General features: G+C 62.6%; 1 protein-coding gene across 4 annotated transcripts in view; it reads right to left on the reverse strand.

Moving 5' to 3' along the window:
• Window positions 1-16,468, reverse strand: part of DCPH1 (damage control phosphatase 1) — a 29,156-nt gene extending 12,688 nt beyond the window's left edge. The window contains exons 1-3 of one of the 4 annotated variants that reach the window (XM_075603068.1): window positions 16,154-16,468; window positions 11,307-11,390; window positions 419-524 (exon numbers count right to left, since the gene is read on the reverse strand). In XM_075603068.1, the coding sequence (XP_075459183.1) occupies window positions 419-524; window positions 11,307-11,390; window positions 16,154-16,155 (192 nt within the window). In that variant the 5' untranslated portion in view covers window positions 16,156-16,468. The other 3 variants (XM_075603071.1, XM_075603067.1, XM_075603070.1) reach the window with 3 other exon arrangements.
• Window positions 16,469-18,062: the final 1,594 nt, after the last annotated feature.

Raw genomic sequence — 18,062 nt, forward strand, 5'->3', positions numbered from 1 at the left:
CGACAGGAGAGAGAGCACGGCGACAGGAGAGAGAGCACGGCGACAGGAGAGAGAGCACGGCGACAGGAGAGAGAGCACGGCGACAGGAGAGAGAGAGCGCGGCGACAGGAGAGAGCGCGGCGACAGAAGAGAGAGCGCGCGGCGACAGGAGAGTGAGCGGTAACAGAAGAGAGAGACAGAGAGCACGGCAAAAGAAGAGACAGAGAGCGCAGCGACAGAAAAGAGACAAAGCGCGGTGACAGGAGGAGACAGAGCGCGGTGACAGGAGAGAGACAGAGAGCACAGCGACAGGAGAGAGACGACAGGAGAGACAGAGAGCGCGGCGACAGGACAGAGAGAGATCGGCGATAGGAGAGAGCGCGCGGGAGCCGTGCATATTATTTCTTGAACACATTTATGGAGAGAGAAGAAAACTTACTTCTCCATATTCTTCTAAGAACTTGTGTTTATTTCTGTGAACGGTGTCAATCACTTTAGTCAGGATCTGAGGTAGTCTGTCTTTAATAGTGAAGTATGCAAAGGATCTGTTCGGGAGAAAAGTAATGAAGAACAAACTAATCTGAGAGAAACTTGCTCTTTCATATAATGTTTCCCTGTTTCCCTTTCATATAATAAAATATAATACATTTTTGGCAAACTAACCACTGATAAAGCTCTTATGAGTGAAACGCGTTGGAGACAACATAGAAGCACCATAGACTTTAATTCGGTATTTGGTGGACTTTGCTGAGGATTTTGGACGTGTACTATCTGTTCCTTCTGCTTTTAGCTGGATCTGGATATTGCTGCCACCGCAGGCATCTATACCAGGCAGGATTGCTGCAGTTCCTCATCACCTGTGACCCAGGGTGGTCCAATTGCCTGTCTCTACAGTATCTCTGTCAGTGCAATACCTTTTGTCTATGTGATTACATTTACATCCTTCACTTTCTGTGCCTTCTCTATTCTCTATGTACTGAACCCCCCTCCTGCCCCTGAGGAATACTGTATATAATCGGGGTAAGGGGAAGGGAAAACTGTCTGCATCAGTCTGTGTAGAGATACACTGCGGTGCAATATAGGGCAAGTGAAGGTATATAAGGGAAAGAAAAGAAGCCCTACTACATGCACTCGCTGTGATGTGAATGATAGTATAATTGTGAAATAAAAGCCTTTTTATTGACTATAAAAATAGTGTAAAGGGACCAGGTATCAGGATCCATGACCTGTCCCCGCGGAAACCACTCGCTATCCAATGAAACACTCCTATTCAAATGATCGTCGCATTAGCCTTAGGAGAAAAGCTAATTGTATGATATGTAGAGTTCCTCCCTGTAACAGTAAGAACTTCTGTACACAACGCTTAGTAATATACACAAATAATTATCTGCCCAATAGTAGCAGACAACTCTAAATGCTTCAATTTTCTAAAACATAAATGGTAAGGCAGGATTAATAGTAACACCCACCATAATGCACACATGTATATAATATACACACACTGGCTTGTGACAATGAATACAATATAGCTATAATATTTACAACAGTTGAGATAATTTACCCCAATTATAAATATAGCTATATTGTATTCATTGTCACAACAAAGAAATACATAGGACCGTGTGATATTGGTAGTGTAAGACAGGTGTGCCCCCCCCGGTGTAGGACAGGTGTGACCCCCCCCGGTGTAGGACAGGTGTGCCCCCCCCAGTGTAGGACAGGTGTGCCCCCCCCCGGTGTAGGACAGGTGTGCCCCCCCGGTGTAGGACAGGTGTGCCCCCCCGGTGTAGGACAGGTGTGCCCCCCCCGGTGTAGGACAGGTGTGCCCCCCCGGTGTAGGACAGGTGTGCCCCCCCGGTGTAGGACAGGTGTGCCCCCCCCCCGGTGTAGGACAGGTGTGCCCCCCTTACCCCCCCCCGGTGTAGGACAGGTGTGGCCCCCCCCCGGTGTAGGACAGGTGTGTGCCCCCCCGGTGTAGAACAGGTGTGCGCCCCCCCCGGTGTAGGACAGGTGTGCGCCCCCCCGGTGTAGGACAGGTGTGCGCCCCCCCCCCGGAGTAGGACAGGTGTGTGCCCCCCCGGTGTAGAACAGGTGTGCGCCCCCCCCGGTGTAGGACAGGTGTGCGCCCCCCCGGTGTAGAATAGGTGTGCGCCCCCCCCGGTGTAGGACAGGTGTGCCCCCCCCCGGTGTAGGACAGGTGTGCCCCCCCCGGTGTAGGACAGGTGTGCCCCCCCCCCGGTGTAGGACAGGTGTGCCCCCCCCCGGTGTAGGACAGGTGTGCCCCCCCCGGTGTAGGACAGGTGTGCCCCCCCCGGTGTAGAACAGGTGTGCGCCCCCCGGTGTAGAACAGGTGTGCCCCCCCCCCCGGGGTAGGACAGGTGTGCCCCCCCGTGTAGGACAGGTGTGGCCCCCCCCGGTGTAGGACAGGTGTGCCCCCCCCGGTGTAGGACAGGTGTGCGGCCCCCCCCCCCGGTGTAGGACAGGTGTGCGCCCCCCCCCCCCCGGTGTAGGACAGGTGTGCGCCCCCCCGGTGTAGGACAGGTGTGCGCCCCCCCGGTGTAGGTCAGGTGTGCCCCCCCCCGGTGTAGGACAGGTGTGCCCCCCCCCGGTGTAGGACAGGTGTGCGCCCCCCAGTGTGCGCCCCCCCGGTGTAGGACAGGTGTGTACCCCCCAGTTTGCGCCCCCCCCCCCGTAGGACAGGTGTGCACCCCCCCGGTGTAGGACAGGTGTGCACCCCCCAGTTTGCGCCCCCCGGTGTAGGACAGGTGTGCCCCCCCCCCCCAGTTTGCGACCCCCCGGTGTAGGACAGGTGTGCACCCCCCAGTTTGCGCCCCCCGGTGTAGGACAGGTGTGCCCCCCCCCCCCAGTGTGCGCCCCCCAGTGTAGGACAGGTGTGCCCCCCCGGTGTAGGACAGGTGTGCCCCCAGTTTGTGCCCCCCCGGTGTAGGACAGGTGTGCACCCCCCAGATTGCGCCACCCCGGTGTAGGACAGGTGTGCCCCCCAGTTTGCGCCCCCCCCCCGTAGGACAGGTGTGCCCCCCCCCCAGTTTGCTCCCCCCCGGTGTAGAACAGGTGTGCCCCCCCCAGTGTGCGCCCCCCCGGTGTAGGACAGGTGTGCCCTCCCAGTTTGCGCCCCCCCCTGGTGTAGGACAGGTGTGCCCCCCCCCAGTTTGCGCTCCCCGGTGCAGGACAGTTGTGCCCCCCCCAGTTTGCGCTCCCCGGTGTAGGACAGGTGTGCCCCCCCCCCAGTTTGCGCCCCCCCGGTGTAGGACAGGTGTGCCCCCCCCGTTTGCGCCCCCCCCCACCGGTGTAGGACAGGTGTGCGCCCCCCAGTGTAGGACAGGTGTGCCCCCCCAGTTTGCGCCCCCCCGGTGTAGGACAGGTGTGCCCCCCCAGTTTGCGCCCCCCGGTGTAGGACAGGTATGCACCCCCAGTTTGCCCCCCCGGTGTAGGACAGGTGTGCCCCCCCAGTTTGCGCCCCCCCCGGTGTAGGAAAGGTGTGCACCCCTAGTTTGCGCCCCCCCGGTGTAGGACAGGTGTGCCCCCCCGGTGTAGGACAGGTGTGCCCCCCCGGTGTAGGACAGGTGTGCCCCCCCCCGGTGTAGGACAGGTGTGCCCCCCCCCGGTGTAGGACAGGTGTGCCCCCCTTACCCCCCCCCCGGTGTAGGACAGGTGTGGCCCCCCCCCGGTGTAGGACAGGTGTGTGCCCCCCCGGTGTAGAACAGGTGTGCGCCCCCCCCGGTGTAGGACAGGTGTGCGCCCCCCCGGTGTAGGACAGGTGTGCGCCCCCCCCCCCCGGAGTAGGACAGGTGTGTGCCCCCCCGGTGTAGAACAGGTGTGCGCCCCCCCAGGTGTAGGACAGGTGTGCGCCCCCCCGGTGTAGAATAGGTGTGCGCCCCCCCCGGTGTAGGACAGGTGTGCCCCCCCCCCGGTGTAGGACAGGTGTGCCCCCCCCCGGTGTAGGACAGGTGTGCCCCCCCCCGGTGTAGGACAGGTGTGCCCCCCCCCGGTGTAGGACAGGTGTGCCCCCCCCCGGTGTAGGACAGGTGTGCCCCCCCCGGTGTAGAACAGGTGTGCGCCCCCCGGTGTAGAACAGGTGTGCCCCCCCCCCCGGGGTAGGACAGGTGTGCCCCCCCGTGTAGGACAGGTGTGGCCCCCCCGGTGTAGGACAGGTGTGCCCCCCCCGGTGTAGGACAGGTGTGCGCCCCCCCCCCCCGGTGTAGGACAGGTGTGCGCCCCCCCCCCCCGGTGTAGGTGTAGGTGTGCGCCCCCCCGGGGTAGGACAGGTGTGCGCCCCCCCGGTGTAGGTCAGGTGTGCCCCCCCCCGGTGTAGGACAGGTGTGCCCCCCCGGTGTAGGACAGGTGTGCGCCCCCCAGTGTGCGCCCCCCCGGTGTAGGACAGGTGTGTACCCCCCAGTTTGCGCCCCCCCCCCCCCCGTAGGACAGGTGTGCACCCCCCCGGTGTAGGACAGGTGTGCCCCCAGTTTGTGCCCCCCCGGTGTAGGACAGGTGTGCACCCCCCAGATTGCGCCACCCCGGTGTAGGACAGGTGTGCCCCCCAGTTTGCGCCCCCCCCCGTAGGACAGGTGTGCCCCCCCCCCAGTTTGCTCCCCCCCGGTGTAGGACAGGTGTGCCCTCCCAGTTTGCGCCCCCCCCTGGTGTAGGACAGGTGTGCCCCCCCCCAGTTTGCGCTCCCCGGTGCAGGACAGTTGTGCCCCCCCCAGTTTGCGCTCCCCGGTGTAGGACAGGTGTGCCCCCCCCCCCAGTTTGCGCCCCCCCGGTGTAGGACAGGTGTGCCCCCCCCGTTTGCGCCCCCCCCCCACCGGTGTAGAACAGGTGTGCGCCCCCCAGTGTAGGACAGGTGTGCCCCCCCAGTTTGCGCCCCCCCGGTGTAGGACAGGTGTGCCCCCCCAGTTTGCGCCCCCCGGTGTAGGACAGGTGTGCACCCCCAGTTTGCCCCCCCGGTGTAGGACAGGTGTGCCCCCCCAGTTTGCGCCCCCCCCGGTGTAGGAAAGGTGTGCACCCCTAGTTTGCGCCCCCCCGGTGTAGGACAGGTGTGCCCCCCCAGTGTGCACCCCCCTGGTGTAGGACAGGTGTGCACCCCCAGTTTGCGCCCCCCCGGTGTAGGACAGGTGTGCACCCCCAGTTTGCGCCCCCCCCCGTAGGACAGGTGTGCCCCCCCAGTTTGCGCCCCCCCCCGGTGTAGGACAGGCGTGCACCCCCCAGTTTGCGCCCCCCGGTGTAGGACAGGTGTGCACCCCCAGTTTGCGCCCCCCCGGTGTAGGACAGGTGTGCACACCCAGTTTGCGCCCCCTCGGTGTAGGACAGGTGTGCACCCCCAGTTTGCGCCCCCCCCGGTGTAGGACAGGTGTGCACCCCCAGATTGCGCCCCCCCGGTGTAGGACAGGTGTGCACCCGCAGTTTGCGCCCCCCCGGTGTAGGACATGTGTGCACCCCTAGTTTGCGCCCCCCCGGTGTAGGACAGGTGTGCCCCCCCAGTGTGCACCCCCTTGGTGTAGGACAGGTGTGCACCCCCAGTTTGCGCCCCCCCCGTAGGACAGGTGTGCCCCCCCAGTTTGCGCCCCCCCCCCCGGTGTAGGACAGGCGTGCACCCCCCAGTTTGCGCCCCCCGGTGTAGGACAGGTGTGCAACCCCAGTTTGCGCCCCCCCCGGTGTAGGACAGGTGTGCACCCCCAGTTTGCGCCCCCCCGGTGTAGGACAGGTGTGCACCCCCAGTTTGCGCCCCCTCGGTGTAGGACAGGTGTGCACCCCCAGTTTGCGCCCCCCCCGGTGTAGGACAGGTGTGCACCCCCAGATTGCGCCCCCCCGGTGTAGGACAGGTGTGCACCCGCAGTTTGCGCCCCCCCGGTGTAGGACATGTGTGCCCTCCCAGTTTGCGCCCCCCCCCGGTGTAGGACAGGTGTGCACCCCCAGTTTGCGCCCCCCGTAGGACAGGTGTGCACCCCCAGTTTGCGCCCCCCCGGTGTAGGACATGTGTGCCCTCCCAGTTTGCGCCCCCCCCCGGTGTAGGACAGGTGTGCACCCCCAGTTTGCGCCCCCCGTAGGACAGGTGTGCACCCCCAGTTTGCGCCCCCCCGGTGTAGGACAGGTGTGCCCCCCAGTTTGCGCCCCCCCGGCGTAGGACAGGTGTACCCCCCCCCGGTGTAGGACAGGTGTGCCCCCCCCCCGGTGTAGGACAGGTGTGCCCCCCCCGGTGTAGGACAGGTGTGCCCCCCCCGGTGTAGAACAGGTGTGCGCCCCCCGGTGTAGAACAGGTGTGCCCCCCCCGGTGTAGGACAGGTGTGCGCCCCCCCCCCCCCCCGGTGTAGGACAGGTGTGCGCCCCCCCCCCCCGGTGTAGGACAGGTGTGCGCCCCCCCCGGTGTAGGACAGGTGTGCGCCCCCCCGGTGTAGGTCAGGTGTGCCCCCCCCCGGTGTAGGACAGGTGTGCCCCCCCGGTGTAGGACAGGTGTGCGCCCCCCAGTGTGCGCCCCCCCGGTGTAGGACAGGTGTGTACCCCCCAGTTTGCGCCCCCCCCCGTAGGACAGGTGTGCACCCCCCCGGTGTAGGACAGGTGTGCACCCCCCAGTTTGCGCCCCCCGGTGTAGGACAGGTGTGCCCCCCCCCCCAGTTTGCGCCCCCCCGGTGTAGGACAGGTGTGCACCCCCCAGTTTGCGCCCCCCGGTGTAGGACAGGTGTGCCCCCCCCCCCCAGTGTGCGCCCCCCAGTGTAGGACAGGTGTGCCCCCCCGGTGTAGGACAGGTGTGCCCCCAGTTTGTGCCCCCCCGGTGTAGGACAGGTGTGCACCCCCCAGATTGCGCCACCCCGGTGTAGGACAGGTGTGCCCCCCAGTTTGCGCCCCCCCCCGTAGGACAGGTGTGCCCCCCCCCCCAGTTTGCTCCCCCCCGGTGTAGAACAGGTGTGCCCCCCCCAGTGTGCGCCCCCCCGGTGTAGGACAGGTGTGCCCTCCCAGTTTGCGCCCCCCCCTGGTGTAGGACAGGTGTGCCCCCCCCCAGTTTGCGCTCCCCGGTGCAGGACAGTTGTGCCCCCCCCAGTTTGCGCTCCCCGGTGTAGGACAGGTGTGCCCCCCCCCCCCAGTTTGCGCCCCCCCGGTGTAGGACAGGTGTGCCCCCCCCGTTTGCGCCCCCCCCCCCCACCGGTGTAGGACAGGTGTGCGCCCCCCAGTGTAGGACAGGTGTGCCCCCCCAGTTTGCGCCCCCCCGGTGTAGGACAGGTGTGCCCCCCCAGTTTGCGCCCCCCGGTGTAGGACAGGTGTGCACCCCCAGTTTGCCCCCCCGGTGTAGGACAGGTGTGCCCCCCCAGTTTGCGCCCCCCCCCGGTGTAGGAAAGGTGTGCACCCCTAGTTTGCGCCCCCCCGGTGTAGGACAGGTGTGCCCCCCCGGTGTAGGACAGGTGTGCCCCCCCCGGTGTAGGACAGGTGTGCCCCCCTTACCCCCCCCCCCCGGTGTAGGACAGGTGTGGCCCCCCCCCGGTGTAGGACAGGTGTGTGCCCCCCCGGTGTAGAACAGGTGTGCGCCCCCCCCGGTGTAGGACAGGTGTGCGCCCCCCCGGTGTAGGACAGGTGTGCGCCCCCCCCCGGAGTAGGACAGGTGTGTGCCCCCCCGGTGTAGAACAGGTGTGCGCCCCCCCGGTGTAGGACAGGTGTGCGCCCCCCCGGTGTAGAATAGGTGTGCGCCCCCCCCGGTGTAGGACAGGTGTGCCCCCCCCCGGTGTAGGACAGGTGTGCCCCCCCCCGGTGTAGGACAGGTGTGCCCCCCCCCGGTGTAGGACAGGTGTGCCCCCCCCCGGTGTAGGACAGGTGTGCCCCCCCCGGTGTAGGACAGGTGTGCCCCCCCCGGTGTAGAACAGGTGTGCGCCCCCCGGTGTAGAACAGGTGTGCCCCCCCCCCGGGGTAGGACAGGTGTGCCCCCCCGTGTAGGACAGGTGTGGCCCCCCCGGTGTAGGACAGGTGTGCCCCCCCCGGTGTAGGACAGGTGTGCGCCCCCCCCCCCGGTGTAGGACAGGTGTGCGCCCCCCCCCGGTGTAGGACAGGTGTGCGCCCCCCCGGTGTAGGACAGGTGTGCGCCCCCCCGGTGTAGGTCAGGTGTGCCCCCCCCCCCGGTGTAGGACAGGTGTGCCCCCCCGGTGTAGGACAGGTGTGCGCCCCCCCGGTGTAGGACAGGTGTGTACCCCCCAGTTTGCGCCCCCCCCCCCCGTAGGACAGGTGTGCACCCCCCCGGTGTAGGACAGGTGTGCACCCCCCAGTTTGCGCCCCCCGGTGTAGGACAGGTGTGCCCCCCCCCCCAGTTTGCGCCCCCCCGGTGTAGGACAGGTGTGCACCCCCCAGTTTGCGCCCCCCGGTGTAGGACAGGTGTGCCCCCCCCCCAGTGTGCGCCCCCCAGTGTAGGACAGGTGTGCCCCCCGGTGTAGGACAGGTGTGCCCCCAGTTTGTGCCCCCCCGGTGTAGGACAGGTGTGCACCCCCCAGATTGCGCCACCCCGGTGTAGGACAGGTGTGCCCCCCAGTTTGCGCCCCCCCCCGTAGGACAGGTGTGCCCCCCCCCCAGTTTGCTCCCCCCCGGTGTAGGACAGGTGTGCCCTCCCAGTTTGCGCCCCCCCCTGGTGTAGGACAGGTGTGCCCCCCCCCAGTTTGCGCTCCCCGGTGCAGGACAGTTGTGCCCCCCCCAGTTTGCGCTCCCCGGTGTAGGACAGGTGTGCCCCCCCCCCAGTTTGCGCCCCCCCGGTGTAGGACAGGTGTGCCCCCCCCGTTTGCGCCCCCCCCCACCGGTGTAGGACAGGTGTGCGCCCCCCAGTGTAGGACAGGTGTGCCCCCCCAGTTTGCGCCCCCCCGGTGTAGGACAGGTGTGCCCCCCCAGTTTGCGCCCCCCGGTGTAGGACAGGTGTGCACCCCCAGTTTGCCCCCCCGGTGTAGGACAGGTGTGCCCCCCCAGTTTGCGCCCCCCCCGGTGTAGGAAAGGTGTGCACCCCTAGTTTGCGCCCCCCCGGTGTAGGACAGGTGTGCCCCCCCAGTGTGCACCCCCCTGGTGTAGGACAGGTGTGCACCCCCAGTTTGCGCCCCCCCGGTGTAGGACAGGTGTGCACCCCCAGTTTGCGCCCCCCCCCCGTAGGACAGGTGTGCCCCCCCAGTTTGCGCCCCCCCCCGGTGTAGGACAGGCGTGCACCCCCCAGTTTGCGCCCCCCGGTGTAGGACAGGTGTGCACACCCAGTTTGCGCCCCCTCGGTGTAGGACAGGTGTGCACCCCCAGTTTGCGCCCCCCCCGGTGTAGGACAGGTGTGCACCCCCAGATTGCGCCCCCCCGGTGTAGGACAGGTGTGCACCCGCAGTTTGCGCCCCCCCGGTGTAGGACATGTGTGCACCCCTAGTTTGCGCCCCCCCGGTGTAGGACAGGTGTGCCCCCCCAGTGTGCACCCCCTTGGTGTAGGACAGGTGTGCACCCCCAGTTTGCGCCCCCCCCCGTAGGACAGGTGTGCCCCCCCAGTTTGCGCCCCCCCCCCCGGTGTAGGACAGGCGTGCACCCCCCAGTTTGCGCCCCCCGGTGTAGGACAGGTGTGCAACCCCAGTTTGCGCCCCCCCCGGTGTAGGACAGGTGTGCACCCCCAGTTTGCGCCCCCCCGGTGTAGGACAGGTGTGCACCCCCAGTTTGCGCCCCCTCGGTGTAGGACAGGTGTGCACCCCCAGTTTGCGCCCCCCCCGGTGTAGGACAGGTGTGCACCCCCAGATTGCGCCCCCCCGGTGTAGGACAGGTGTGCACCCGCAGTTTGCGCCCCCCCGGTGTAGGACATGTGTGCCCTCCCAGTTTGCGCCCCCCCCCGGTGTAGGACAGGTGTGCACCCCCAGTTTGCGCCCCCCGTAGGACAGGTGTGCACCCCCAGTTTGCGCCCCCCCGGTGTAGGACATGTGTGCCCTCCCAGTTTGCGCCCCCCCCCCGGTGTAGGACAGGTGTGCACCCCCAGTTTGCGCCCCCCGTAGGACAGGTGTGCACCCCCAGTTTGCGCCCCCCCGGTGTAGGACAGGTGTGCCCCCCAGTTTGCGCCCCCCCGGCGTAGGACAGGTGTACCCCCCCCAGTTTGCTCCCCCCCGGTGTAGGACAGGTGTGCCCCCCCAGTTTGCGCCCCCCCGGTGTAGGACAGGTGTGCCCCCCCCCCAGTTTGCACCCCCCCGGTGTAGGACAGGTGTGCCCCCCCAGTTTGCGCCCCCTCCCGGTGTAGGACAGGTGTGCACCCCCAGTTTGCGCCCCCCCGGTGTAGGACAGGTGTGCCCCCCCAGTTTGCGCCCCCCCCGGTGTAGGACAGGTGTGCCCCCCCCCCAGTTTGCGCCCCCTCGGTGTAGGACAGGTGTGCACCCCCAGTTTGCGCCCCCCCGGTGTAGGACAGGTGTGCCCCCCCCCCAGTGTGCGCCCCCCCGGTGTAGGACAGGTGTGCCCCCCCAGTTTGCGCCCCCCCCAGTGTAGGACAGGTGTGCCCCCCCCAGTGTGCGCCCCCCCGGTGTAGGACAGGTGTGCACCCCCAGTTTGCGACCCCCCCCGGTGTAGGACAGGTGTGCACCCCCAGTTTGCGTCCCCCGGTGTAGGACAGGTGTGCACCCCCAGTTTGCGCCCCCCCGGTGTAGAACAGGTGTGCCCTCCCCAGTGTGCGCCCCCCCGGTGTAGGATAGGTGTGCCCCCCCCAGTTTGCGCCCCCCTGGTGTAGGACAGGTGTGCACCCCCCAGTTTGCGCCCCCCCGGTGTAGGATAGGTGTGCCCCCCCCAGTTTGCGCCCCCCCCGGTGTAGGACAGGTGTGCCCCCCCCAGTTTGCGCCCCCCCGGTGTAGGACAGGTGTGCCCCCCCCCCCAGTTTGCGCCCCCTCGGTGTAGGACAGGTGTGCCCCCCCAGTTTGCGCCCCCCCGGTGTAGGACCTGCTGATATGGGGTCACCGTGACGTGGTTACAGCTTCAAATATTTTGGTCAAAGTATTGAACTAAATGACCCATATTTATGAGGAAAGAATACAGACAAAATACATTTGAATGTGCTAAACAATATACAGTATATATACAGTATATATACAGTATATACACACACACACACACACACACACACACACACACACACACACACACACACACACACACACACACACACACACACACACACACACACACATATACATATACATATAAACACACATATATACACACACACACATAAATATATATATATATGTGTGTATATGTATATATGTGTGTTTGTGTGTGTATATGTATACAGTACACACACACACACACACCAACAAGCGAATACAATCAGCAAATAAACTAAACAAACGCACCCTACAAATCTGGCAGAGAGTGACCAGGGAACATCCATCTTGTTGCTTCGATCGGGAGTGAACACGCTTCTAACACGCCAGGTCCTGCAACACACAATACAAGTAGAACAAACGTTCAATGACCGGGGACCGGCTGACATTGTCCCCTGTTCCTTACAGGGAGGCGCACACGATGAGACGAGGGGATTCAGAGCACAGGCCTTGGGACGCGCTGCAGTGTGTATACTGCTGGCAGTAATGGAGGGACACTAAGGGGCCTATGCAGAGAGCAGCGCTATTTCGAAATTCGCCATTTTTTGGAGAAAATCGCGCAGAAAGCAGCAGAAAATGGCGAGTTCCGAAAAACGCGCCAATTTTTCTTTTCTATTTGTAAAACTCGCCTCGCGGCTGGCGAGAACCTCAATCTCGCCAGTTTTAAAAATATCCTAATGCAGAGAGGCGCGAACGGCATCTAGCGGCTGTTCGCGCCAATAAAATGGCGCGATTGTCTCCTTTTTGCCTCGCCAGAAAAAATTGGCAAGAAGCTGCCGCTCGCGGCCATTGCAAAGGGAAAAAAAAGGCGCAAATTTGTTTTTACACGTTTCTGAAGCGCGCATCTCGCCAATTTAAACTCGCCACACGCATCCATGTTAAACATAGCAGAATTCGCACTTTTCTGCATATGGAGAATAAAACTCTCCAAAAAAGCTACTTTTTAATAAATTCGCCAATTTTAAAATTCGCTGCTCTCTGCATAGGCCCCCTAGTCTGTTATACATTGCTACCTGTTGAGGAAAATATAATGTGTGACAGTGCTCTTGTGAGGGTGTCACTGTGTCCAGCTTCTCAGATAGTGCCAGTAAACAAAATATATATTTTAAAAGCACGATGTAGAATAACCCTTTCACTGCCGGAGGGTGTTGAACTAATTCCAGGTGTTTTAGTATCAGGAATATCCTACAGTTATGTATTGCAGAGTTAGGGGAAAGTTAACTGAAACATATACAATGTCATGGGGCTTGCATAACTTACAGCGATCTGACTCGGAAACTCACAAGCACAGTATGAGAACTGCTGGTATTGTAGTATTGTAGTAATGTGGCAGCAGCAGCAGCAGCAGCAGCTGTATGCAACATTATTCCCTAACGGAAGGAAACCGCAATACTAATATTTTCATAAAATGTCTTCTTGGGATATCTTACCAGAAAACATTATTTATGCAAGTTGTAAAAAGCCTTAAACACTACAATAGCTGCTGTGTGACACCCTGTGACAGATCACACACTGCCTGCTGTGTGACACCCTGTGACAGATCACACACTGCCTGCTGTGTGACACCCTGTGACAGATCACATGCTGCCTGCTGTGTGACACCCTGTGACAGATCACACACTGCCTGCTGTGTGACACCCTGTGACAGATCACACACTGCCTGCTGTGTGACACCCTGTGACAGATCACATACTGCCTGCTGTGTGACACCCTGTGACAGATCACATACTGCCTGCTGTGTGACACCCTGTGACAGATCACACACTGCCTGCTGTGTGACACCCTGTGACAGATCACATGCTGCCTGCTGTGTGACACCCTGTGACAGATCACACACTGCCTGCTGTGTGACACCCTGTGACAGCTCACACACTGCCTGCTGTGTGACACCCTGTGACAGCTCACACACTGTCTGCTGTGTGACACCCTGTGACAGATCACACACTGCCTGCTGTGTGACACCCTGTGACAGATCACACACTGCCTTCTGTGTGACACCCTGTGACAGCTCACACACTGCCTGCTGTGTGACACCCTGTGACAGCTCACACACTGCCTGCTGTGTGTCACCCTGTGACAGATCACACACTGCCTGCTGTGTGTCACCCTGTGACAGATCACACACTGCCTGCTGTGTGACACCCTGTGACAGATCACACACTGCCTGCTGTGTGACACCCTGTGACAGATCACACACTGCCTTCTGTGTGACACCCTGTGATAGCTCACACACTGCCTGCTGTGTGACACCCTGTGATAGCTCACACACTGCCTGCTGTGTGACACCCTGTGACAGATCACACACTGCCTGCTGTGTGACACCCTGTGACAGATCACACACTGCCTGCTGTGTGACACCCTGTGACAGATCACATGCTGCCTGCTGTGTGACACCCTGTGACAGATCACACACTGCCTGCTGTGTGACACCCTGTGACAGATCACACGCTGCCTGCTGTGTGACACCCTGTGACAGATCACATGCTGCCTGCTGTGTGACACCCTGTGACAGATCACATACTGCCTGCTGTGTGACACCCTGTGACAGATCACACACTGCCTGCTGTGTGACACCCTGTGACAGATCACACGCTGCCTGCTGTGTGACACCCTGTGACAGATCACACACTGCCTGCTGTGTGACACCCTGTGACAGCTCACACACTGCCTGCTGTGTGACACCCTGTGACAGCTCACACACTGTCTGCTGTGTGACACCCTGTGACAGATCACACACTGCCTGCTGTGTGACACCCTGTGACAGATCACACACTGCCTTCTGTGTGACACCCTGTGACAGCTCACACACTGCCTGCTGTGTGACACCCTGTGACAGCTCACACACTGCCTGCTGTGTGTCACCCTGTGACAGATCACACACTGCCTGCTGTGTGTCACCCTGTGACAGATCACACACTGCCTGCTGTGTGACACCCTGTGACAGATCACACACTGCCTGCTGTGTGACACCCTGTGACAGATCACACACTGCCTTCTGTGTGACACCCTGTGATAGCTCACACACTGCCTGCTGTGTGACACCCTGTGATAGCTCACACACTGCCTGCTGTGTGACACCCTGTGACAGCTCACACACTGCCTGCTGTGTGACACCCTGTGACAGATCACACACTGCCTGCTGTGTGACACCGTGACAGATCACACACTGCCTGCTGTGTGACACCCTGTGACAGCTCACACACTGCCTGCTGTGTGACACCCTGTGACAGCTCACACACTGCCTGCTGTGTGACACCGTGACAGCTCACACACTGCCTGCTGTGTGACACCCTGTGACAGCTCACACACTGCCTGCTCTGTGACACCCTGTGACAGATCACACACTGTCTGCTGTGTGACACCCTGTGACAGATCACACACTGTCTGCTGTGTGACACCCTGTGACAGTTCATACACTGTCTGCTGTGTGACACCCTGTGACAGCTCACACACTGCCTGCGGTGTGACACCCTGTGATAGCTCACACACTGCCTGCTGTGTGACACCCTGTGACAGCTCACACACTGCCTGCTGTGTGACACCCTGTGACAGATCACACACTGCCTGCTGTGTGACACCCTGTGACAGCTCACACACTGCCTGCTGTGTGACACCCTGTGACAGCTCACACACTGCCTGCTGTGTGACACCCTGTGACAGCTCACACACTGTCTGCTGTGTGACACCCTGTGACAGCTCACACACTGTCTGCTGTGTGACACCCTGTGACAGCTCACACACTGCCTGCTGTGTGACACCCTGTGACAGCTCACACACTGCCTGCTGTGTGACACCCTGTGATAGCTCACACACTGCCTGCTGTGTGACACCCTGTGACAGCTCACACACTGCCTGCTGTGTGACACCCTGTGACAGATCACACACTGCCTGCTGTGTGACACCCTGTGACAGCTCACACACTGCCTGCTGTGTGACACCCTGTGACAGATCACACACTGCCTGCTGTGTGACACCCTGTGACAGCTCACACACTGTCTGCTGTGTGACACCCTGTGACAGCTCACACACTGTCTGCTGTGTGACACCCTGTGACAGCTCACACACTGCCTGCTGTGTGACACCCTGTGACAGCTCACACACTGCCTGCTGTGTGACACCCTGTGACAGCTCACACACTGCCTGCTGTGTGACACCCTGTGACAGATCACACACTGCCTGCTGTGTGACACCCTGTGACAGCTCACACACTGCCTGCTGTGTGACACCCTGTGACAGCTCACACACTGCCTGCTGTGACACCCTGTGACAGATCACACACTGCCTGCTGTGTGACACCCTGTGACAGATCACACACTGTCTGCTGTGTGACACCCTGTGACAGCTCACACACTGTCTGCTGTGTGACACCCTGTGACAGCTCACACACTGCCTGCTGTGTGACACCCTGTGACAGCTCACACACTGTCTGCTGTGTGTCACCCTGTGATAGCTCACACACTGTCTGCTGTGTGACACCCTGTGACAGCTCACACACTGCCTGCTGTGTGACACCCTGTGACAGCTCACACACTGCCTGCTGTGTGACACCCTGTGACAGATCACACACTGCCTGCTGTGTGACACCCTGTGACAGCTCACACACTGCCTGCTGTGTGACACCCTGTGACAGCTCACACACTGCCTGCTGTGACACCCTGTGACAGATCACACACTGCCTGCTGTGTGACACCCTGTGACAGATCACACACTGCCTGCTGTGTGACACCCTGTGACAGATCACACACTGCCTGCTGTGTGACACCCTGTGACAGCTCACACACTGCCTGCTGTGTGACACCCTGTGACAGATCACACACTGCCTGCTGTGACACCCTGTGACAGATCACACACTGCCTGCTGTGTGACACCCTGTGACATATATATGGGATACATAACGTCACAGGTGAGGTGTATACATGTATATGGGAATACATAACGTCACTGGTGAGGTGAATACATGTATATGGGAATACATAACGTCACTGGTGAGGTGAATACATGTATATGGGAGTACATTACGTCACTGGTGAGGTGAATACATGTATATGGGAGTACATTACGTCACAGGTGAGCTGTATACATGTATATGGGAATACATTACGTCACAGGTGAGGGACACTGATGACGCGCCTGACTTCTCCAGCAGCAGCGGCGGCGGCGGCACGTGCAGCACAACCAGCGGAGGCTCACAGACCGCACATTCCGCTCACACAGGCGGAGTTTACACCGGAATATTGCCCGGAGGTGCCAGTCATTAGGAACAGTTTATAATATTTAGATTATTAAACTCCGGTCCGATTCTTTGGTATTTATTCTGTGCAGATTATGTGTGCTCATACTGCCCGAGAATCTGCTGTTCCGAACAGCAAGGCTGTGCTTTGTGCTGCTTTCCGGGGAGGATAGCTGGCCGCAGAGCGTCTGACAGAGGCGTGGGCGGGGCTTGGTAAGTGCACGTGACAGGGGCGGGGCTTGGTAAGTGCACGTGACAGGGGCGGGGCTGCGGTGCAGGTATTTAGTGTTACAGGGAGACTCCTGAAATACCGCTGTATGATATATCCCTGATAAGCTGTCTGTGGGGGTGAGAGATCCCCCTCTCCGCACCCCCTCACTTTCCCCCTCTCAAAACTCTCCCCCCAATTCTCACCACCCCAAACTCTTTCCCCCCCAACTCTTCTCCGCGCTCCGTCCCCCCTCCGCGCTCCGCCCCCCCTCCGCGCTCCGCCCCCCCCTCCGTGCTCAGCCCCCCCCCTCCCTGTTTCCGCTCCGCCCCCCCCCCTCCCTGTTTCCGCTCCGCCCCCCCCTCCCTGTTTCCGCTCCGCCCCCCCCCCTCCCTGTTTCCGCTCCGCCCCCCCCTCCCTGTTTCCGCTCCGCCCCCCCCTCCCTGTTTCCGCTCCGCCCCCCCCTCCCTGTTTCCGCTCCGCCCCCCCTCCCTGTTTCCGCTCCGCCCCCCCCTCCCTGTTTCCGCTCCGCCCCCCCCTCCCTGTTTCCGCTCCGCCCCCCCCTCCCTGTTTCCGCTCTGCCCCCCCCTCCCTGTTTCCGCTCCGCCCCCCCCTCCCTCCCTGTTTCCGCTCCGCCCCCCCCTCCCTCCCTGTTTCCGCTCCGCCCCCCCCTCCCTCCCTGTTTCCGCTCCGCCCCCCCCTCCCTCCCTGTTTCCGCTCCGCCCCCCCCTCCCTCCCTGTTCCGCTCCGCCCCCCCCTCCCTCCCTGTTTCCGCTCCGCCCCCCCTCCCTCCCTGTTTCCGCTCCGCCCCCCCCTCCCTCCCTGTTTCCGCTCCGCCCCCCCCTCCCTCCCTGTTTCCGCTCCGCCCCCCCCTCCCTCCCTGTTTCCGCTCCGCCCCCCCCTCCCTCCCTGTTTCCCGCTCCGCCCCCCCCTCCCTCCCTGTTTCCGCTCCGCCCCCCCCTCCCTCCCTGTTTCCGCTCCGCCCCCCCCTCCCTCCCTGTTTCCGCTCCGCCCCCCCCTCCCTCCCTGTTTCCGCTCCGCCCCCCCCTCCCTCCCTGTTTCCGCTCCGCCCCCCCCTCCCTCCCTGTTTCCGCTCCGCCCCCCCTCCCTCCCTGTTTCCGCTCCGCCCCCCCCTCCCTCCCTGTTTCCGCTCCGCCCCCCCCTCCCTCCCTGTTTCCGCTCCGCCCCCCCCTCCCTCCCTGTTTCCGCTCCGCCCCCCCCTCCCTCCCTGTTTCCGCTCCGCCCCCCCCTCCCTCCCTGTTTCCGCTCCGCCCCCCCCTCCCTCCCTGTTTCCGCTCCGCCCCCCCCTCCCTCCCTGTTTCCGCTCCGCCCCCCCTCCCTCCCTGTTTCCGCTCCGCCCCCCCCTCCCTCCCTGTTTCCGCTCCGCCCCCCCCTCCCTCCCTGTTTCCGCTCCGCCCCCCCCTCCCTCCTGTTTCCGCTCCGCCCCCCCTCCCTCCCTGTTTCCGCTCCGCCCCCCCCTCCCTCCCTGTTTCCGCTCCGCCCCCCCCTCCCTCCCTGTTTCCGCTCCGCCCCCCCCTCCCTCCCTGTTTCCGCTCCGCCCCCCCCT

Source organism: Ascaphus truei, chromosome 5, assembly GCF_040206685.1.
Source record: "Ascaphus truei isolate aAscTru1 chromosome 5, aAscTru1.hap1, whole genome shotgun sequence".
Lineage (NCBI taxonomy): Eukaryota > Metazoa > Chordata > Amphibia > Anura > Ascaphidae > Ascaphus > Ascaphus truei.